A 23,104-nucleotide genomic window follows, 5' to 3' on the forward strand; every position below is an offset into this window, starting at 1 on the left:
AATAATCGATAAATTTCTGTTTTTCAATCGTTAAATTTATATTAAAAATTATTTATTTTATATATATTTTTTTTAATTTTTACGTAATTTTAACAATATATAACAATTAGATATGTGCATTATCGATAGGAGCTCGTAGATTAACCAGCCAAATGGAATTTACTAGTTCTTTATCTCCCTGATTTTTCCAAAATTGGAAACTGAAAGCGAGGGCATTCGACTGTTTAGCAGTTTCTCTTTACCGCATGTGTTTGGTACAATAAATAAATTTGATTAATCCACCTTGTAAACGTTGAGAAATTCAGAGCTAAAAAAAGCTGCAGCCGACAAGGCATTTTGGTACGCTCACTCATTTTTTTTGTTTTGTTTTTGGTATGGGTTTACGGGTCCTTCAATTTAACTTATTTTTATGGGAAAAATAGGAAATTTGCTCCACCTAACACTTTTATTTTCTTAAAATTTGTCCTCTTATCCAAATGAACCAACCGAGGGGCTTGGGAAAGTAAACAAGGGTGAAAAGACTGAAAGGCCACATTTTTCCTTTTAACCGGCCAAAAAAAAATCCAACTGACATATGCATAGTTGTCATGCTCATCCAAAACGACTCTCGTAATACAGACAAAAGCAAAAAGTGATGAAACAAAAAATTTTGACAAGTTTTACACGTGACGATATTTTTAACAATACAAGAACAGAAAAGGGAGGAAAAAAAAAACCTCCAAGTCCGTTCAAACAAAAATCCTAGGGAAACACAAATGCTCATCACAACGAAAATCCTGCAATAACGTAGAGCACTCGGTTCGGTGGTATATAAGGAAAGAAGGAAGGAACCACGCATTTTCCCTCTCTGCAAACCAAAATCCTTCCCTTTGTTTTTCCGATTAATCTCCAGAAAAATCTCTTCTCTTTGGATTCGTTAGGCCGTTTTTGACCGTCCGATCGCTGAAAATGGAGGACGTAGATCACCTGGCGCACGAGAGGAGTAAGGCGCAGTTCGATGTGGAGGAGATGAAGATCGTCTGGGCGGGTTCCCGCCACGCCTTCGAGGTCACCGATCGGATGTCTCGCCTCGTCGCCTCCGATCCGGTAAGGTTTTGATTTTTTTGATTTTGATTTTTTTTTTCAATCGTGTTTGTGAATTTTCTTACTCTTTTTCTGTTTGGTTCGCCGGAAAACTTTTCGATTTTGGGGATTTTTAGTTTTTAAGGAGAGACTTTTTAAAAATGTGGAAATTCTTTAACGATTTACGCGTGTTTTGTGATGATTGAAGATTTTAATGATGAATTTTTGTTGCGTAGATCTTTAGGAAGGACAATAGAACTCTCTTACCTAGGAAAGAGTTGTTCAAAAACACTCTGAGAAAAGCCGCTCATGCCTGGAAACGGATCATTGAGCTTCGTCTCACTGGTATGTTGTTGTCTTCATCAAGTTGTCATTCTGTTTATTCTAGAACTCTTGTACTAAAATTAAGGTTTTTATTTTTTATTTTTTTATTCCTCAATAATGTAAATTAGCTGGAATTTTCTGATGTTACAGAAGAAGAGGCATCAAAGTTAAGGTTTTTCGCGGACGAACCTAATTTTACAGAGCTCCACTGGGTAGGTTCCACTGGAGTTTCCAAGTTGCTTCTTTAGTTCCTAGAATTTTATGCGGACGCAATTATTATTATTATTATTATTATTTTATAATTTTACATGAATTGACATGTGGATTTTACGCAGGGAATGTTTGTGCCGTTTATTAAAGGACAAGGGACTGACGAGCAGCAAAAGAAATGGTTGCCCCTTGCATATAAGATGCAAATAATTGGGTGTTACGCACAAACTGAACTCGGTCACGGCTCTAATGTTCAAGGGCTTGAAACCACCGCGACATTTGATCCCCTTACGGACGAGTTTGTTATCCATAGTCCTACATTGGCTTCAAGCAAAGTGGGTAAAATGAGTCATGGTCATCTTTTAGCATTTTCATTTCTTCATTTATTTAGTTACTGAAATTCAACGATCTCTCTGCTGACCAAGATAAAGAAGCAAATAGCAGATGGCTTTCTTGAATTTTACATATCTTTATTTGGCCAGATACCATGAACTAATCCTGAAGTGACCAATCTATATAGTTTGTATACTTACATGGGAACTTAATGAAATGTTTTTAGTGCCATTGTATTGAGCGGTTACCATGTTCTCATGATGAACTTTCTAGATTGGATTCTTAATGTTCTTCCTTCACTGTTATGAATAGTGGTGGCCTGGAGGATTGGGTAAAGTTTCCACACATGCTGTTGTCTTTGCGCGTCTTATTATTACTGATGATCGGGACTATGGAGTACATGGTAGCTACCAAGTTGATTATTTATATTCTTGATTCTTGAAGAATACTTTATTTGAGATTGATTTTAAAAAACTCCTGTTTTTAGGTTTCATTGTTCAGCTTCGGAGCCTGGATGATCACTTACCTCTTCCAGGCATAACTGTTGGTGATATTGGAAATAAATTTGGTAGTGGAGCTTACAACACCATGGACAATGGGCTATTGAGATTTGACAATGTCCGCATTCCAAGAGATCAAATGTTGATGAGGTGTATACTCCTGGCATATATATCTTGTCTCTATGCTTCTATTTATCGTGTATGCTAGAATATTTCTTTATCATGGCAAGTAGTTTGATAGATAAGTACATATTCCCATACCCTCGGTTGAGTTGATGTTTCTTTCTTTTCTTCTTCTTTTTCTTTTTCTTTCTTTTTTTTTTTTTTTTTTTTTTTTCCCTAAACTCTTTCATCTTCCTGCTGAGGGTTTGTCATCTAAAGCTGTTTAATTTTAGATATTCCAACATTGTGAGGTTGCTATTTTTTTTTTCTTAGTGTGAGCACTAATGAACCTGTGAGGCTCGAAGTTGCTTCAATTAGACTGTTATTAGAATAAAGTATAAACTTAATTCTTTGATCCTAGGATCCCTCCTCTAATTTCCTTTCCAAAATCTATCAGGATTTCACAAGTTACAAGAGAAGGGAAATATGTGCAGTCAAATGTGCCACGGCAGCTAGTTTACGGTACTATGGTATATGTTCGTCAAACAATTGTAGCTGATGCTTCATGTGCTTTGGCACGGGCAGTTTGTATAGCTACAAGGTATAGTGCTGTTCGTAGACAATTTGGTTCGCAGAATGGTGGTGTTGAGACCCAGGTATTGTTTTCAAGTATTTTGTTGCTGGAGGCTGTTATGATGTCATGTATCTATTGTAAAGGAAGTAGTGGCATATGGTATTCATGGTGTTAAGTTAGTATTCTCCAGGTAAAAGTTGCTGGTAACAGATTGATTGCTATTCTGGTTGCCCTTTTCTAGTGTGGTAGCTTAAAATCACTGTTGAGAGCATCATTTGATAACATATTGATTCCTAAAGAAGACTTTGTGTTGCTGTAATTTTTGTGACTATTGCAAGTAGGCTGATCAAGTGTAAAATTTGTTAGTGATAATGGAGAAATTGGATAAGTAACTTTCTATTCAATCCCGCATTGAAATTGTAGACCTCATAAACATTGTTTTTTCTTAATGTCTCAATGATGATTATCGATTGTCAACATCTTGGCTCTCTCTTTTGCTTTAGGTGATTGATTACAAAACTCAGCAAAATAGGCTCTTTCCTTTGCTAGCCTCTGCCTATGCTTTCAGATTTGTTGGTGAGTGGTTAAAATGGCTATACACGGATGTGACCCAAAGGTTGCAAGCCAAAGATTTCTCGACATTGCCCGAGGCTCATGCGTGCACTGCAGGATTGAAGTCTTTGACTACTACTGTAACTGCCGTAAGTAAATATTTCTGAGCTCATGATTTTTATATGTATTTGATTATTTCACTGGAAAGTTTGTTATGTCTGCTATATGATCTAAAAGAAACTTCTGCTGAGCTTAAGCTGTCACTTGTTTGTTTTAAGCCCACTATGCTATTCACCTTTTTTATTTTTTATTTTTTCTAAGACTATGCTGTTCATCTTGTTAAGCTCTGCTAATCTCTTTTACCAGTATTTAGGTCCTTGATACTATAAAACAATTACGATGTATTACTGTAGTTTCTATTACTATATCTAAATCTAGATGTGTTTACCTTCGTGTCTAATTATTTTGTTGATGAAATATTAACTTGGATTACAGGATAGCATTGAAGAATGCAGGAAACTATGTGGTGGTCACGGATACCTATCTTGCAGCGGACTTCCTGAATTATTTGCAGTTTACATTCCTGCCTGTACATACGAAGGAGACAATGTTGTGCTACTTCTACAGGTCTCTGACATTATCAGTAGGCATCTAAAATGGAAACACTGTATGATCAGTGGTTGTTTGTTGGTTCCTTTGTTTGAGTGTTTAGTATGCACAAAATGTTGTCAACTGTGTTTTAATTTATTGTCTTTTTGGCTTTGAATTCTAAATACTGATTTAATCTGCAAAATTTGTGGTAACTACTGAATGAACTTTGTTTCCAGGGCTGGCTCACTAGTTCCAGCTCTTGTATTCTTCAAACTATGTGCACTGATGTCAAAAATAACTTAGGTTGCAAGGTTCCTCATGAAGACAGTTTCTCAGTTGCCGTCTGGGATGAAGCCAGTTGGAACGACTGCATATCTGGGGCGAGTTGAAGATCTCATGCAATGTCATTCAACAGTGAAAAAAGGTTACTCTTTTCAAGTATCTGAAATTTCTATTGGGAGCTTTCTTACTGTTTTCCTAAGTTCTTGTGATTAGACATCAAGGCATGAATTGGTTGTTGACAGTTATTGATGTCTGGATAGTTAGAATTGGAAGGAAACCATATGCTCCAGGATTTATAACTCATAAAATATCATCTCTCAAAACATTTGATTCACCCATGCATGCATAAATCGATATTTTTCTCTTCGAGCATAAATTTATGAATTTTACTATTCTTTCTGCAGCTGAGGATTGGTTAAATCCTAGTGTGGTATTGGAGGTTTTTGAAGCAAGGGCCACCAGATTGTCCGTCGCCTGTGCTCAAAACCTTAGCAAGTTTGCAAAACAGGAAGAGGGTATGTCATGTCTTACTCCAAGTAAAGTTTAAAATAATTTGTATTTTCCTGTTATTCTAATTTCCTCGATCAAGTATCTCAATGGATTATGTGTGAGGGGAAGATAGGAGTTGGCGCAAGTGCTTATAAATTACTCTGGGGACACAATTGTGCTTTCATATTTTTATTTTTATTTATTTATTTTATTTATTTTTTATAGTTTATGGACCTGATAATATTCATAGGTTTTAAGTTGTGTGAAAGCATTCCACTAAGTAAAAAACATTGTTGATGGGTCATATTTCTTGCATCCGTGCAATGCCATATGAAAGGGTTTGGGATCGGTCATCTCCCAGACTGAATGAGCTAAAGTTTTTCCACTTTGGCATATATATACACTAACCAGCTGCGTTCTCTCATGCACCAGGCTTTTTGGAACTTGCAGCTGATTTAGTTGAGGCAGCAGTTGCTCATTGTCAGTTAATTGTCGTTTCCAAGTAAGCGTCTTCCCTAATATGATTTCTCTATCTGTTACATCCAGTCCAATCCAATTGCAAAAGTAGTCTGATCTACGCTATATTTACCAGTTCTTTGGGGGGGGGGGGGGGGAATAGAGTTAACCGTTCTTGGTATCATTATCAATCAATATATTTTGCGAAAATGTATCAATGGACATTTTCTATTTCTCTGCTGCTCAAGTGAATTAGTATCATTGCCTCGTGATCTAAATCATGAAGTGATTTTCACAAATAAAAAAAAAAATCACAAAGCGATTGATGGTAAGAAGGGCCTTGCTTTACCTGATTAAAGCCTGGATAAAGAGTATTTTTAAAATTCAGTAATTTACAGTATTTATAGTTGTGTGAAACATTCATGAAGACAACGGTTCACCTTACAACTCTATGGTCTTATCTCTGTCTCGTCTAAGAGGTTTCTTTATTGATTAGGTTCATTGAGAAATTACAGGAAGACATTCCTGGGAAAGGAGTGAAGGAACAGTTGCAGACTCTCTGTTACGTATATGCGTTAAATCTCCTTCACAAACATCTGGGTGATTTTGTAGCGACTGGATGCATCACCCCCAAGCAAGCTTCACTTGCAAACGATCAACTTCGATCTCTATATTCCCAGGTTTGTGCCGATTGGTTCCCTCTAAACCATTTCTTCTCACTTGTTCATCCTTATAGTAATAACGAATTCATGTGTTTTTTTCACTAGGTCCGTCCCAATGCCGTCGCCCTTGTTGATTCGTTTAATTACACCGACCACTACCTCAGCTCCATTCTTGGTCGCTACGATGGTAATGTGTACCCAAAACTCTACGAGGAGGCCTGGAAAGATCCTCTTAATGAGTCGGTTGTTCCCGATGGCTATCATGAGTACATAAGGCCTCTGCTGAAGCAACAGCTTCGCAATGCAAGACTCTGAAAGAACATTACCAATTATGCCACACAAAAACGTTAGGTGCTCTGATAAAACTACTGGGATTTTTAGCTGCTATATATGCAAGTGCATGATTATTTGTACATTTTATATGTACCAATTTGGATATTCAGTTATGGGTGTCTGTTGAATAAAATTTTCAACATATTTGGATTCAAGTGTTGTTCTTGTAGCTGATAAATTATTGAGTATCATAGTATGCACCATGTATCTTTGCAGCGATTTGTTTTAGTATGCCATATGGATTCGCTTTTCCGGACTGGATTTATGCATCCGTAACATGGGATAACAAGATTAAAAAAAAAAAAAAACGAAAGTTGTACAAAACTTCAGTAGTGAGATTTTACATTATTTAAAGTAAATAGCAAATTCACTTATAGAAAATTTACCTAATATTTTTTTTTTTACTGTTATTCACTTTAAAATATTTTAAAACTTGCTATATTTTTAAAACATAAATAATATCTTTTTACGGTAAAAGTTCATATGGATCGATAGTGTATTTCTTACCGTTCGATATGATCAAAATGACATTAAAATGAAAAAATAAAGGCCCATATTCATAATGTGTCTCACTGTTTGGTTGATCAAAATGAAAAAAAGAATAAATAAATACACGTAGAATAAATGATTTATTATATAGATTTACCACACCCTTAAAAATCTCCAAATCAATATCAATAATTAAATATGTAAAACCAACAATCTAACTGATGTGCAATTGTAATTTGTTTTGCTTCCTGAAATTTTAATTCTTGGTATGCCTTCAGGTATGCCTAGTACTTCGGACTCATCAAGGAATTTCCTTTGCAGTAGCCTCCCCATCCTTTTGAGGCAGAATTCTGGCACCACTACAGGGTGGGTCCCCGTGCTCCGGTTAAAGAGGAGAGGGTGAGGCATGGTTTGTAGGTGCCCGTGGAGGTAACTCTAGACGGAAGGCCGAACACGTGCTGTGTGGGTGAGGGGGAGTTGGGACCGGAAAAGAGCAGCATCCACAAGATTTATTTGAGGACATCGTGATTAGAAGTATCTAGATCTAAATCTGATTAGATCTGTGTAGGGAGGTTATGGTTGGAGGACGCTAGATCTGAGAGACCCAAGGCATGGTCAAAGGAAGCTCACTGGAGTGAGATAGGCTCATTGTTGCGCCAGATCGGGTAGATGATGGAGTCCTCATCAAATTTTTGGATATGATGTTGATCGTAAAAGGGAAATGGTTGAACAGCGGATGCCCTCTTTTTATCGTGGTGTTATCTCCATTTTTTCTCTCTTGTTTTTTATTATGGTTGTAATAAAGGTGACATGTGCTCGCCTTTGAGTTATAATAACGGAGGTAGTTTTTTCACCTTTCGGTTTTAATTGTGCCTGATAACTTGTTTACAAACGGTGTGAGTTATTTTGTTCAACTAGAACTTCCTCTATACAGTGTTGTTAATGTCTCCTTTACGCGGGGTTAATCCTAATCGACTGGATTAATCTTAGTCAATTAGATTAATCCATTAACTGTTTGTCACTTTAAACTAATTTTAATTATATTCTATATCTTAGTCAATACATATTTTTGCCCCAGTGTTACGGTGTTTTTACTGATAGATTCAATTATTAATTCAGGGTGAATTTCCTCGGCAACTGGGACTATTGTTTCTTACGCAATGAAATGTTTTATCTTTCAAAAAAAAAAAAAAAAAAATCCAACTGACGTGTGCATAGTCGTCAATCTTCATCCAAAACAGACCAGAAAAATGAATACAGACAAAAACAAAATTGACAAGTTCTTTTATTATTATTTTAATTTTTTTGATAAGAAGTGCTATTCTCAGGATTTGAGCGGGAGGTACCTACCTCACTGTTGTCTATCCCTTATACCTACCTCCCTCTTACCAACTGTGCTAGCACTAGTTGACTAAAATCGACGAGTTTTACACATGATGATATATTTTAAGATTTTTTTGTTTTTTTGTTTTTTCCCCTTTCAAACGCTAAAAAAATTCTTGGGAAAGACAAAAGCTTATCAAAATCCTCTCGGTTCGGCGCCATACAAGAACGAGAGGAACCGTGCATATTATACTCTGTCTCTCTTTGTTCATCCTCCGTCATTCTCTCTCTATATCTCGGCTCACCAAAATCCTTCCTTTTTCCTGATTTATCTCGAGAAAAATCCCTTCTTTTTATATTCGTTAGGCCGTTTTTGACCGTCTGATCGCTGGAAATGGAGGGCGTAGATCACCTAACGCATGAGAGGAGCAAGGCGCAGTTCGATGTGGAGGAGATGAAGATCGTCTGGGCGGGTTCCCGCCACGCCTTCGAGGTCACCGATCGGATTTCTCGCCTCGTAGCCTCCGATCCGGTAAAGTTTTGTTTTGATTTTGTTTTTGTTTTTCTGTTTGGTTCGCGGGAAAACATTACAATTTTGGGAATTCTTAAGCAAGGAGATGCCGTTTTAGCTTCTTCGGAGCTAGAAAATGCGATTTTTTTTGAACGATTTATTTGTGTTTTGTGATGGTTGATGAAGATTTTACCGATGAAGTATTGTTGTGTGTAGGCCTTTCGGAAGGATAATAGAACTATCTTACCTAGGAAAGAGTTGTTCAAAAACACCCTGAGAAAAGCCGCTCATGCCTGGAAAAGAATCATTGAGCTTCGCCTTACCGGTATGTTGTCATTTTGACTAGAATTGTTGTACTAAAATTAACTTTTTTTTTTCTCTTTTTAAAAGTAATTGGCATTGATAGTCTAAAAAAAAAAAAAAAAAAAAAAAATTCCTATTCTTAATTTTGACAAAATAATCCTGAAAGGGCTCAAACCGTTTAAACATGGGCACTTTTAACCTTCTCGTTTATTTTTATTGAGTCCATTTAATTCGTTGATTTGAGTTTATAATTCGAGTTGTAATTTTATAAGAGAGTTTTTTAGGTCTCGTTTATTTTGTGAATTTGAATTTTCAATTTGAGCTGAAATATAACATTTTTTGAGAATTTTTCACTGTAATAAAAAAAATTAGATGTAATATTTTCTAAAAAATTTTTTACTGTAAAATTTTAAAACTGAAAATTCAAATCGATAAAATGAACAAAAATTTATTATAATAAAAAAATTAAATTTAATTATTTTTTAAAATTTTTTATTATAATAAAAAATTTAAATTTTAAATTTAAATCGATAAAATAAACACAACTTTAATTTTTGTTTCTTTAACGGAATAGCTGACCTGATAAAAAGGGCATTTTAAAAAAAATAAATTATTCAACTTTTAATAAAATTTAAATAAAAAATCTGAGAACACACGTCAGAATATTACTTTTTTTGGTTTGAAAAAATATTCATTGACGTAAGAGAAGGAAAAACAAAGCAGTCCCATAGGCAACAGAAACAAAGAGAGCCGTCACAGACCGTGGCTAAGCCACCAAAACATAATGTAAACTAACGACTTTAACAAAATAAATTTTTGTTTAGTTTGTTAATTCGAGTTTTAATTTAAGTTGAGATGTGATTTTATGTGAGAATTTTTTACTGTAATAAAAAAGTTAAATTTGACTCTTTTTGAGAATTTTTTACTATAATAAAATTCAAATTCTAAACTCAAATCAATAAAATAAACGGTGTCTAAATTAAAACAAACAGGGAGACATTCTAGCTAGAAGGAATCAATGACATCTTTAGAATCCCCCATCACGACGAAAGATAGCAGACCAACTTCCTTTGCTAAGATGATCGCCCATAAGGCACCCTTGGCTTCCCCTTTATTCCATTTTGAAAAAATGATTAGTTTCGTATCAATAATAACAATAATAATAATAATAATAATGATAATACACTTCAAAAAAGTAAATTAATAATAATGATAACGATAATAATAACCAAACAGATTTGGAAAAGTAAATCTCAGATTCCAAATCAAACAAGCACAATTTTATACTCATACAGTTTGGAATCATTAGGAGTATGTTTGATAAAGGGGTTTAAACCCCGTTTAAGCGGTTCTAATGTAGTATTTTTTCTTACAAAAAATTTAAAGAGAAATGCTAATATCACTCTTTCTGTCACGCTCTTTGTGATTCGCTGCATTCACCGTATTTTTTTTGAAATGCTAACATCACTCTTTCTGTCACTCTCTTTGTGACTCTCTGCATTCACTATTTGACACGTGAGTTCTGCTAACATTATATATTATTATTTAAACAAAAAATGAGATAGTAGAGTCTACGTGTCAAACAATAAATACAGAGAGTGACAAAAAGAGTGATACTAGTATTTTTTGAATTTGAATTTTGCTTCAAATCATTTGGTTTACCCACTTACCAAACAAGTCCCAGATCAAAAGTAGAATGGAGGAAGAAAAACAACAATAACTTAGCCCAAGAAAGTCACAAACTTGTTGATGTGTGTTAAGAAGCTTCAGGCGGGTCGTTTGGGATCGGACGAGCTGTCGCGGCGGAGGGGCTTGGATGGTAGTGGCTGCTCGTTCTCCTCCTCCCTCGATTTGCCCCTTTTTTTGGAAAGATTTACAGTAGGTTTTTGTTTCCTCTATTTTTTAAGTAAGACATTAATGCTTTCCTTAATTATGAGAAAAATTAGAAAGTAGAGTTGATATGGTCATGGAGTGCGGAGAAGAGATGTATGAGATGATGTTGAACCGGATTTTATTTAGCTGTTATGTACAATATGCTTACCTCTGTAATTGGGTTTTTCTCTCTGTGTGTGCGCGCGCGTTTTTTTTTTCCCCTTTTCTCTTGACATGGGATGTCCACTGCATAAGTAGAATTCCAAGACTTGGGGTATTCAAGTCTTTTTCATGAAAAAGACCTCACATGATCGGTGACGTGTGACTTTCTGTCAAGAATTTTACGGAAATAGACGATTTGAGGGCCGTTTTGCCAAATGTTAAAAGCATGGGGAACAAACTGTCACCTGCTAAAGAGTTTAGAGAGCATGGATGCCAATTATTTTTTTATATATTTTTTAAGTTCCTCAATTATGTAATTTAACAGGGATTTTCTGATGTTATAGAAGAAGAGGCAACGAAGTTAAGGTTTTTCGTGGATGAAATTAATTTTACAGAGCTCCACTGGGTAGGTTCCACTAGAGTTTGCAACCTGCTTCTTTAGTTCCTAGATTTTATGCGTAAGAAATAATTTTTTGATGTCTTTGCATGAATTGACATACAGGTTTTATGCAGGTAATGTTTGTGCCAGCTATTAAAGGGCAAGGGACTGACGAGCAGCAAAGGAAATGGTTGCCCCTTGCATATAAGATGGAAATAATTGGTTGTTATGCACAAACTGAACTAGGTCATGGCTCTAATGTTCAAGGGCTTGAAACCACTGCGACATTTGATCCTCAGACGGACGAGTTCGTTATTAATAGTCCTACGTTGACTTCAAGCAAAGTGAGGAAAATGAGTCATGATCATCTTTAGCATTTTCATTTGAAATTCAAGGATATCTGCTTAACAAGATAAAGAAGCACATAGCTGATAGGTTTTCCCAGAATTGTTCAAATATCTTTATTTGCCAAGATATATGAAGTAATCCTGAAAAGGCCAATCTATGTAGTTTGAATTCTGAGTCCTGACATGGGAACTTAAAAAAATGTTGTTATTGTCATACTATAGAACGGTCACAATGTTCTCATCTCTCCATGAATGAACTTTCTAGATTGGATTCTTAATGTTCTTACTTCACTGTTATGAATAGTGGTGGCCTGGAGGATTGGGTAAAGTTTCCACACATGGTATCGTCTTTGCGCGTCTTATTACTGATGGTCGGGACTATGGAATACACGGTAACTACCAAGTTGATTATTTATCTTCTTGATTCCTGAAGAATACTTTATTTGAGATTGATTTTAAAAAACTCCTTTTTTTTAGGTTTCATTGTTCAACTTCGGAGCCTGGATGATCACTTACCTCTTCCAGGCATAACTGTTGGTGATATTGGAAATAAATTTGGTAGTGGAGCTTACAACACCATGGACAATGGGCTATTGAGATTTGACAATGTCCGCATTCCAAGAGATCAAATGTTGATGAGGTGTATACTCCTGGCATATATATCGTGTCTCTATGCTTCTATGTATCGTGTATGCTAGAATATTTCTTTATCACGGCAAGTAGTTTGATAGATAAGTACATATATCCCATACGCTTGGTTGAGTTGATGTTTCAATTTCTGCTCTCATTTTTTTTGGTCTTGTTTTCATCCTCCTGCTGAGGGCTTATCGTCTAAAGCTGTTTAATTTCAGATATTCCAGCATCGTGAAATTTCTTCATTTTATTTTTCCTGTCTCCCCAAGTGTGAGCACTAATGAACTGTGAGCCTTGAAGTCGCTTAAACTAGACAGTTTCTAAAAGATTGTATAAAGTTAATTCTTTAATCTTTCTGAAACTTTTCACTAAAATAATTGATCCTAGGCTTATTTTCCGAACTTTCATTGCATCAAAAAACTTGATCTATTTCAAGTTGTCACAAGCAGTTAACTAATATCCCCCTTCTAATTTCCTTTCAAAATGTATCAGGTTTTCACAAGTTACAAGAGAAGGGAAATATGTGCGGTCCAGCGTTCCAAGGCAGCTAGTTTATGGTACTATGGTATATGTTCGTCAAACAATTGTAGCTGATGCTTCATGTGCTTTGGCACGGGCAGTTTGTATAGCTACTAGGTACAGTGCTGTTCGTAGACAATTTGGTTCGCAGAATGGTGGTGTTGAGACCCAGGTATCAAGTATTTGTTGCTTGAAGCTGTTGTGATCTCATGTATCTATTGTAAAGGAAATAGTGACAAATGATATTCATTAAATGTAAAGTTGTATTCTCCAGGTAAAAGTTGCTGGTAACAGATAGATTGCTATTCTGGTTGCCCAATTCCATTATGGTCTGCTTAAAATCACTGTTGAGAAGATCTTTTTGATAATTTTAGGATTTTCCAAAGGATATGTGTCATTGCAAGTAGGCTGATCAACAGTGGAAAATTTGTAAATTGGACCATTTATAATGATAATGGAGAAATTGGATAAGTAACTTTCTGTTCCATCCCCCAATGAAATTGTAGTCCTCGTGAACATTATTTTTTCTTAATGTCTTAGTGATGATTATCGATCATAAACATCTTGGCTCTATCTTTTGCTTTAGGTGATTGATTACAAAACTCAGCAAAATAGGCTCTTCCCTTTGCTAGCCTCTGCCTATGCTTTCAGATTTGTTGGTGAGTGGTTAAAATTGCTTTACACGGATGTGAGTGAAAGGTTGCAAGCCAAAGATTTCTCTACATTGCCCGAGGCTCATGCATGCACTGCAGGATTGAAGTCTTTGACTACCAGTGCAACTGCCGTAAGTAGTTATTTCTGAGCTTCATGATTCTGTATATCTAGTGCTACTTTCCTTGTTTTTCCGGTATTAAATAAGTAGTAAGTGAAGTGCATTAGATTATTTCACTCAAAAAAGTTTGTCAGGTCTGCTGTATGATCTAAAGGAAACTTCAGCGGAGCTTAAGCTGTCACTTATTTGTTTTATGCCCACTATGCTGCTCAGCTTGTTAAACTCTGCCAATCTCTTTTACCAGTATTTAGGTTCTTGATACTATAAAACAATTACAATTTATCATTGTAGTTTCTATTACTATATCTAAATCTGGATATGCTTCACTTTTTGTCTAATTATTTTGTTGACGAAATATTAACTTGGATTATAGGATGGCATTGAAGAGTGCAGGAAACTATGTGGTGGTCACGGATACCTATCTTGCAGTGGACTTCCTGAATTATTTGCAGTTTACATTCCTACCTGTACGTACGAAGGAGACAATGTTGTGCTACTTCTACAGGTCTCTGAAATTATCAATAGATATCTAAAATGGAAACACTGTATGATTAGTGGTCGTTAGTCGGCGCCCTTGGTAACACTTTTGTAGTTTTAAGTATGCAAAAAATGTGGTCAACTGTGTTTTAATTTATTGTCTCCTTGGCTTTGAATTCTACATCCCGAATTCATCTGCAAAATTGGTGGTAACTACTGAATGAACTTTGTTTCCAGGGCTGGTTCACTAGTTCCAGCTCTTGTATTCTTCAAACTACATGCGCTGATGTCAAAAATAACATAGGTTGCAAGGTTCCTCATGAAGACTGTTTCTCAGTTGCCATCTGGTGAAAAGCCAGTTGGAACCACAGCATATCTGGGGCGAGTTGAAGATCTAATGCAATGTCGGTCAACGTCGCAAAAAGGTTAGTCTTTTCAAGTTTCTGAAATTTCTATTCTTAGCTTTCTCACCGGATTGATAACTCATAAAATATCATCTCTCTTAACATTTGATTCACCAATGCATACAAATGGATGATTTTATCTTCAAGCATAAATTTATGAATTTTACCGTTCTGTCTGCAGCTGAAGATTGGATAAATCCTAGTGTGGTATTGGAGGTTTTTGAAGCAAGGGCCGCCAGATTGTCCATCGCCTGTGCTCAAAACCTTAGCAAGTTTGCAAATCGGGATGAGGGTATATTTTGTCTTACTCCTAATAAAGTTTGAAATTACCTGCATTTTTCTGTTTTTCTCATTTCCTGATCAAGTATCTCAAGGGATTATGTGCAAGGGGAAGATAGGAGTTGGTGCAAGTGCCTATAAATCACTTTGTGGACACAATTATGCTTTCATATTTTATTTTATAGTTTATGGCCCTGATAAATTCATAGGTTTTAAGCTGTGTGAAACCACTCCACTAAGTAAAAAACATTGTTGATGGGTCATATGTCTTGCGTTCGTGCAATGCCATATGAAAGGGTGGGGGATCTGTCGTCCCCAAGACTGAATAAGCTAAAGTTTTTCCACTTTTGTTAGTATACATACTAACCAGATGTGGTTCCTCATGCACCAGGCTTTTCGGAACTCGCAGCTGATTTAGTTGAGGCAGCAGTTGCTCATTGTCAGTTAATTGTCATTTCAAAGTAAGCGTCTTCCCTAATCTGATTTCTCTATCCGTTACATCCAGTCCAATCCAATTGCAAAAGTAGTCTGATATACACTGGCTGATGATTTACCAGTTCTTATTGAAGGGGGGAAAATAGAGTTAATCGTTCGTGGTATCATTATCAGTCGATATATTTTCCTAAAATGTATCAGTGGACATGTTTTATGTCTTTGCCACTTAAGTGAAACAGTAGCATTGTCGCATGATCGAGAACATTTAGCAATTTTTACACGCCACACGGCTTAGCTCTACCCAATTAAAGCCTGGATATTAAAATTCAGTAATTTACAGTAACTAAAGTTGTGGAAACGTTCATGAGACGATGTTTTGCCTTACAACTCTATGGTCCCTTTTTATTTTTATTTTTATTTTTTGGTCTTGTCTAAGAGGTTTCTTTATCGATTAGGTTCATTGAGAAATTACGACAAGACATTCCTGGGAAAGGAGTGAAGGAACAGTTGCAGATTCTCTGTTATGTATATGCTTTAAATCTCCTCCACAAACATCTGGGTGATTTTGTATCGACGGGATGCATCACCCCCGAGCAAGCTTCACTTGCAAACGATCAACTTCGATCTTTATATTCCCAGGTTTGCTCCGGATGGTTCCCTCTAAAATCTTAAATCATTGCTTCACCTCAAAACCTTTAGGATGTACGTTCTCACTTGTTCATCTTTCTAGTAACGAGTGTCACTGGTTTTTCACTAGGTTCGCCCCAGTGCCGTTGCCCTTGTCGATGCGTTCAACTTCACTGACCACTTTCTTGGCTCCATTCTTGGTCGCTATGATGGTAATGTGTACCCAAAACTCTACGAGGAGGCCTGGAAAGATCCTCTAAATGAGTCTATTGTTCCCGATGGCTACCACGAGTACATAAGGCCTCTGCTGAAGCAACAGCTTCGCAATGCAAGATTCTGAGGGAACATTACCAAGTCTACGATACAATATGTTTGGTGCTCTAATAAAGCTACTGGGATTTTTATATATGCAACTGCATAATTACTTGTACCATTTTATACGTACCAATTGGATATTCAGTGATTGGAGTCTGTTGAATAAAGTTTGACATTTTTATTTATTTTTTACTCTGAAACTTTGACATATTTGGATACAATTGTTGTTTATGTAGCTAACAAAGCTATTTTGCTATGTTTACAATAAAGGAAAGAGTAGCACCATGTATCTTTGCATCGATTTTTCTTAAGGTCCGTTTAGTTTACTGATTTGAGTTTTTAATTTAAATTGAGATGTGATTTTATTTAAAATTTTTTTATTATAATAAAAAATTAAATGTGATTATTTTTTAAAATTTTTTATTATAATATAATTTAAATTAATAAAATAAACAAAACCTGACATATGGGTTCTGACTGGATTTATGCATCCACGACATGGTATGATAAGAGAGAGAAAAAAATTGTGGTCACTAACAACGTGCTAAACGGTACAAAAATAGACGAGGAATATTATTATTAATAGCTTATACAGGCTCCTTAGAGAGAGAAATCCCAAAAGTAAAAAGTGTAAGGGGGGGGGGGGGGGGGGGGTCTGGGGGGACAAAAACAATACAGTAAAACAACTGCAAACACAGTTCCTTGGAAAAAGAAAAGAAAAAGGGAAGAAGTGTCTTTTCACTTGGTATTTAGCCAAAGAATTACAAGACGGTTCTTGTTTGGACATGTGGTTGATGCGGCAGTACCGTACATGAGGTTGTTGGACTAATTATGAGGTATTAGAGACGATACTTTTGGATGGAAAAAAAGAAAAAGAAAAAAGATACCGATAACACGCCTTTTACAAATCAATTTCAGAAAACGACTAATTGAAAAGGTAAGTATATGTCAAAAGTCCGAATACGAAATGCACATCGACACGTGAATTCACGTAGACCCAAGTGAAGGAAATATCTGATCGCTCAAGGATCACGACACCGTAGCACGAAGACCACAACCACCGCTCAACACCACAAAAAAAAAAAAAAAAAAAAAAAAAAAAAAAACAAACTCTCACTGCTTGAAATTATTATCTTGGCCTCAAAATATAGTTTGGCACTTCCTAATTCTCGTAATAATAATCTCTTCTACTCCGGGAAAAATGATATTCGGCATCACAAAAACACCAACTCTGCACAACTGCTGCCTCTGGATGAGTAGAAATTAGAGAATTGGTTATGTAATCATACGGAATTGTGCCAAGATATACGAGATTGTGCGGAGCTATGATTTTATAAAGCAGAATAGCATTTCTCATTAATGGTCACAACACACATATATATGTTTGTATGTATAACTAAAAAAAAAGAAAAAGAAAAATTATTATGTCACGTATTTCTTTGATAGGATAATCTTATTAATAAGACCTAATTTTAAATCGTTAGATCACATAAAAATCATATCAAATTAAGAAAAATGTCACAATTTTAACAAAATTTAATTAAAAATTGAGTCCTCAAAACCATGCTCGGCTATTTTTTTTTTCTTTAACATTGAATTACATTAAGATTATTTAAAGGAAGTAACAACTTTAATATAACTTTGCTTACCACACAGCAAAGTTGTATATTTTTTAATCTCCAAGTTTCACCCTTATTTATCAAAAAAGAAAAAAACAAAAAAAAGGGAGAATTTACTCTTAAAAATGCATAAGACAAAATTTTTACCCCTTATTCTTAATAAATACTCTTTTGTTAGTGTAATTATTTGACTAAAAAAGTTATTAATCAAGAGTAAAGGGTAAAAATCTTGACCCATGCACTTTCAGAGGTACTTGTCAAGATTATAAAAAAAAATTATTTTCAATGGAAAATTTACCCTTAAGAGTGCATGAGTTTGGACTTTTACCCTTTACTCTTAATAAATAATATTTTGTTAGTGTAATTATTTGACTAAAAAGGTTATGAATCAAGAGTAAAAGGTAAAATTTTTGACTCATGCACTTTCAATGGTATTTGTCAAGATTATCCTTTTCCCTTTCTTAAAATAAAGTTAGGCTTAACTTCACACATGACCATGTTGGGCTGATACCAAATGGAAAGTTAACTAAAAAGAGGGAGGGGGGGAAGTAAATTTTTTTTAACAAAATGATAGTATGGGTTGAATATAAAAAAAAAAATTAGTGGAATTATATATGATTATGATATTAAAAAGAGAATAAATTTAAATTTTAAACATTTTGGGTGGCTTAATAAAAACTTGGGGTGTAAATATATGGTGCGTTTGGAATTCATTCCAAAATAATTTTGTTTTCCATATGAAAATGGAAATGAAAATGTTTTCATTTCCATTTTGGAATCATTTCTGAAAATGTGTTTGGTAGTTTTATTCAGAGATTATTTTTAATTTAAAAAAAATTGAAACTACGTTTGGTGGTTTAATTTTTGAAAACAGGTAATAGTATTTTAAATAGTATATATTAAATAAATAATAATTGAATCCCAAATAAAAACACTAATAATTAATATAATAATTTAAATTACATTACAAATAAATAGTACATAATTTAAAATAAGATAACTTAGTGAATGATAAGTAAAAAAAAAATTTACTTAGTGAATAATCTTAGCGTATATTATTGTCGCATATACGAATCCCACATTTAATCAGCTAGATGATCCCTAAAATTAACCATGTGATTACGTTGTCGTCGACTACCCATTTCAGATGTTTCTACTTATTGTGCGTCCATATCTTGTTGTTGTCCCTATTGCCCTTCTTTTTCTCCCTCGATATCATCTAAGGGCAAATCGACATAGGATCATCTCGTGCGTACATCTTAATTAAATTGTGGATCACACAACAAGCAATTGGTATAAGCCATTGTCTTGGCATCCAATAATTGGTCACAAGCTTAAGAATTTTAAACCTTGCTTTCAAGACCCCAAAGCACCCCTCTATGCAATTACGCAGTGAAGAGTAATAATAATTGAATAACTCTTGTGGTTCCGTTGGTTGGCCACCATTTCTAAACTGTTGAATATGGTACTTCTGACCACGAAATGGTGCCAAAAAGCCTTGCATGTTGCTGTAACCAAAATCCACAACGTAATATTTTGGGTTGGGTGGCACCACGAATTGGTTCTCTGGATCTCTCAGAGTCTCAGTTAACATTCTGGAATCAGCAACTGATCCTTCCCATCTGGTATTGATGTAAGTGAATTGCATATCGAAACTACATGTCGCCATTACATTTTGAGTACACGAATGTCTTTCTCCTCTATAGACTGTCTGTTGATGTGCATGTGGGACAACCATTATGTGCTTACTATCTATTGCACCAATACAATCCTATTAAAATACACAAGGCGTGAGTTAAGATTAATTTAAAATTATTTGTCATATTATTAGTTTATGAGCATAATCAGATTGTACCTTAAACTATGGCCAGTACTTAGGGTTGTATCAAATCTTTGGGGGGACGATGTTCATATTTGGTGGTTTTATAACTTCAGGTGCTAACACAGACAATGAGGTAAGCACATTAGCAAAATGTCGATGTACTGTCTCTCCAAAATGAACAAATCTATCTTGTATCTCTATATTACGGTCTGAGTGAGCAATCATTCTTAAGAACATCATTAGTTATTCTTCTGTTGATATACTTAAAAAAGGCAGTAGGTTGCAGTCTTGAATTAACAGAACAATTACTTCGAACGTGTCTTGGTGTATACGACACATTTCAAACAGATTTTTGGGATGTCCATACAATTGTTTCAAAATATATTATCGTCCTGTTAACGCAGAATTACGACGAGATTGCCTAGTTAGTCTGTTTGTAAGCGACATCAGCAATTGGACAGAAATTTGTGGCTCTTTATCATCATCTAATGAGTGAAGAAAGTCCACAATTGTGACATCATCCTCACTATTTGTGGCATCAGAATCCATATTAACCTAAAAGAGAAACATGACTGGAACTAATCAAACATCCATGTAGCATTAACTAATCAAACAAAGAACTTCAAGGTCATTCAATCCGCCTAGAAACAAATAACAAAGTGTAACAAACATAAGTCCAAAAAGGTAGATCAGGTAGTATGTTTAACAATACTTAAAACAAAAAAACAAGTCCGAGAGGAAAAAAATAATGAAAAAAACACAAATAAAAATAATCTAAATTACAGCCTTCGAATCCATGAAAGATGACGATGAGGAGGCATTTTCACAAACATCATCCCAAAGGAAATGTCAACGGCCAACTTCTTTGTTGCCTTATTATATGCATCGTCATCTAAGTACTCCTCATACCCATTCAACAAATCCATATAGGTTTCAATACTTGTAGTAGGATCCTCTTTCTGAGCCTCGGCTGCTGCCATAGTACGGGCTTGCTTATCAGCTAAATATTACTGAAATAAATTAACTTTTTGAACAGATATCCCACTGCGTAGGGTAGCACTCTTTGCCAAAGCCACTATAGCATCTTGAACTAGAGCCTTCTTCTTGCCCTTCTTCTTGGATCGAGTAATAGGACCCCGTGATTGTATGCTTCTATTGGCTTCTGCATCCCATACTTCATCCGAGTCCCCTGTACCCTCATCTTCCTCTTCTAGTTGCGTGGCAGCCCTTTTCACCGCATTCAAAATATTGACGGTTGTATGTGCATTCATTGACCCCTGTCCAATAGCAATAGTCCTAACAAAAATATCTGAAAGTTAGGCAAAGTTGTGTAAACCCCCTTTCTTGAATTTCTTAGCATCAGGATGTTTCTGACACTATAAAGAAAATAATAATAAATACTCATGTGCAATCCAAAACACCAATTTAACTCTTTCATATCACATAAGATGGTTATGATCAAAACTTACCACCACATACGAATCCTACATTTCTTTTTCAGCCATGACAGTGTTAGCCTCAGAATCCTTACCAAACCCTGTTGTTTTAATCAATGCATGAAACTCTCTCGTACTACGTCTAAGCCTATTCCACTTTGCTTTAAGCTGGTCTAATGTGAAATGCTTACCAAACTTACGTGCTATTTCATTATCAATTTTCATCCTCATTTTTTTTTCCAATGTGGATGTATGCAGACCATTCTTTGCCTCCTCATATATCAGTTCTACATAAAAATCCTCAATTGCAGCATGCCATTTTGTATTATCATCCTTATCACACATCTAAAGAACAGTTCCATTCAGCATTAAAAGAAATCATAGTCTATAGATAAGCAGTAATTTTCACCCTACCATTTGAATATCAACCGACTAATTACTTCTTTTTTTGGATATTTCCAGTTTCACAGCAATCATACACTGATAACTATTCATACATCAAAACAAGTCACTAATTAACTTATAAAACTAAAAAATCTTAAAATCAAGTCATACACTCATTCATACATCAACAAGTCATTTTTCACTTTCTAAGTATATCAGTGATAACTAATTCATACATCAAAACGTTTTTGTTATGAAAAACAAAAACATGGCCACTTTTTCTAAGTATATCAGTGATAACAATAACCATGGCCATGGTTTAAGGTACACTGATTGTACCTTAAACCATGACCACTCTTTCTAAGTATATCAGTGATAACTAATTCATACATCAAAACGTTTTTGTTATTCATACACTGATAACCAAATGCAAAAACGTTTCTAAACCCCAAAACACACATATAAACACATCACATATCAGCAAAAGGAAAAAAAAAACACCCAACCGGCATACAACCTAAACATCAACAAATCATAATCAGCAATACTCCAACCAAAACATCAACTGGCATACAGCCTGAACTTTTAAAAACCACCCAACCGGCAATACTCAACAAATCATCAACAAATCAGAAAAAATACCAACCTAAACATGATAATAACCAAATTAGGCGCATACCTCGGTTGATTTAAGGGAGTAGGGGCGGCACAGAGTTAGTTGATTTGGGGGAGTAGAGGTGGCTCAGAGAATCATATATCTCCTCAAACTCTAACCAAAAACCCAGATCGAAGAAGAGAGATTGGAGAAGAAAGACTGGAGAAGAGAGACCAGAGTAGACCGGAAAAGACCGGAGAAAGGAGACCGGAGAAGAGGGCAAGAAGAGAACAGAGAAGAGGGAGGGAAGAGAACCGTCGAGACCGGTGATGGGCATAAAAATATTTTAGAACAGAGAGAAAATGGAAATGGAGAAAATAAAAACGAGTTTAATTCGTTTTTAGAAATGTGATAGTTTTTGGAAAAAATACAAAAATGTTTTTGTTTTTAATTTTGGTACGGTGTTGCACCAACCACTTTCTTTCTGGCGTTTTCATTTTTTTCTCCTCAAAAAACGTGAAGAACATTTTAAAAAACGAAACAAACAGGCCCAGTATTTTTAGAATATGTATGTTCTTTTTTTCTTTTTTTTATTTATTCATGATTTCATTGTCTCGAGGAGATATTAAGTGAAGACTATTTCTTATTCTTTATTTGATAACAAATTATTTGGACTTGTTTGATATAATTCCTAGCTCGAACAATGATTCACTGTTAGCTCCGTTTGCATAATAATAATAATAATAATAATAATAATAAATAATGATAATAATAATGATAATAATGACAATAACAATGACAATACTAAACAAATAATAACACTAAGCTTTAACTTTTAGGGGAAAAAAAGTGGGGGCAGAGAGATAGTACAAAGAGATAGTTGTTGTCTTGGTTAATACGAGTGTTTAAAAGGAAAAAAAAAAAAATATAT

General features: G+C 35.1%; 3 protein-coding genes across 5 annotated transcripts; 2 read left to right on the forward strand and 1 right to left on the reverse strand.

Moving 5' to 3' along the window:
- The first annotated feature begins 694 nt into the window (after positions 1-694).
- Positions 695-6,625, forward strand: LOC21406821 (peroxisomal acyl-coenzyme A oxidase 1). Its single transcript, XM_010106569.2, has 14 exons — positions 695-1,086; positions 1,299-1,407; positions 1,537-1,598; positions 1,722-1,931; positions 2,242-2,332; positions 2,417-2,579; positions 2,989-3,187; positions 3,609-3,806; positions 4,153-4,284; positions 4,552-4,672; positions 4,935-5,045; positions 5,452-5,521; positions 5,972-6,155; positions 6,243-6,625. Exons 1-14 carry the CDS (start codon positions 949-951, stop codon positions 6,450-6,452), a joined length of 1,998 nt encoding a protein of 665 aa, XP_010104871.1. The 5' UTR covers positions 695-948; the 3' UTR covers positions 6,453-6,625.
- A 1,660-nt stretch (positions 6,626-8,285) lies between these two features.
- LOC21406822 (peroxisomal acyl-coenzyme A oxidase 1) lies at positions 8,286-16,582 on the forward strand. 3 transcript variants are annotated; one of them, XM_024171079.1, is made up of 14 exons: positions 8,286-8,814; positions 9,010-9,118; positions 11,475-11,536; positions 11,644-11,853; positions 12,161-12,248; positions 12,334-12,496; positions 12,982-13,180; positions 13,595-13,792; positions 14,154-14,285; positions 14,562-14,682; positions 14,843-14,953; positions 15,332-15,401; positions 15,831-16,014; positions 16,133-16,582. In XM_024171079.1, exons 1-14 carry the CDS (start codon positions 8,677-8,679, stop codon positions 16,340-16,342), a joined length of 1,995 nt encoding a protein of 664 aa, XP_024026847.1. In that variant the 5' UTR covers positions 8,286-8,676; the 3' UTR covers positions 16,343-16,582. The 3 variants fall into 3 exon arrangements, with proteins under 3 accessions (XP_024026847.1, XP_024026849.1, XP_024026848.1); XM_024171081.1 differs by lacking the exon at positions 8,286-8,814 and having other exon boundaries at positions 9,015-9,118; positions 11,456-11,536; XM_024171080.1 differs by lacking the exons at positions 8,286-8,814; positions 9,010-9,118 and adding an exon at positions 10,675-10,974 and having other exon boundaries at positions 11,456-11,536.
- A 2,573-nt stretch (positions 16,583-19,155) lies between these two features.
- Positions 19,156-19,605, reverse strand: LOC112093173. Its single transcript, XM_024171141.1, has one exon. The coding sequence runs from the start codon at positions 19,603-19,605 to the stop codon at positions 19,156-19,158; it is 450 nt and encodes a 149-aa protein (XP_024026909.1).
- Between the last annotated feature and the right edge of the window lie 3,499 nt (positions 19,606-23,104).

Source organism: Morus notabilis, unplaced genomic scaffold (genome assembly GCF_000414095.1).
Source record: "Morus notabilis unplaced genomic scaffold, ASM41409v2 Scaffold789, whole genome shotgun sequence".
Lineage (NCBI taxonomy): Eukaryota > Viridiplantae > Streptophyta > Magnoliopsida > Rosales > Moraceae > Morus > Morus notabilis.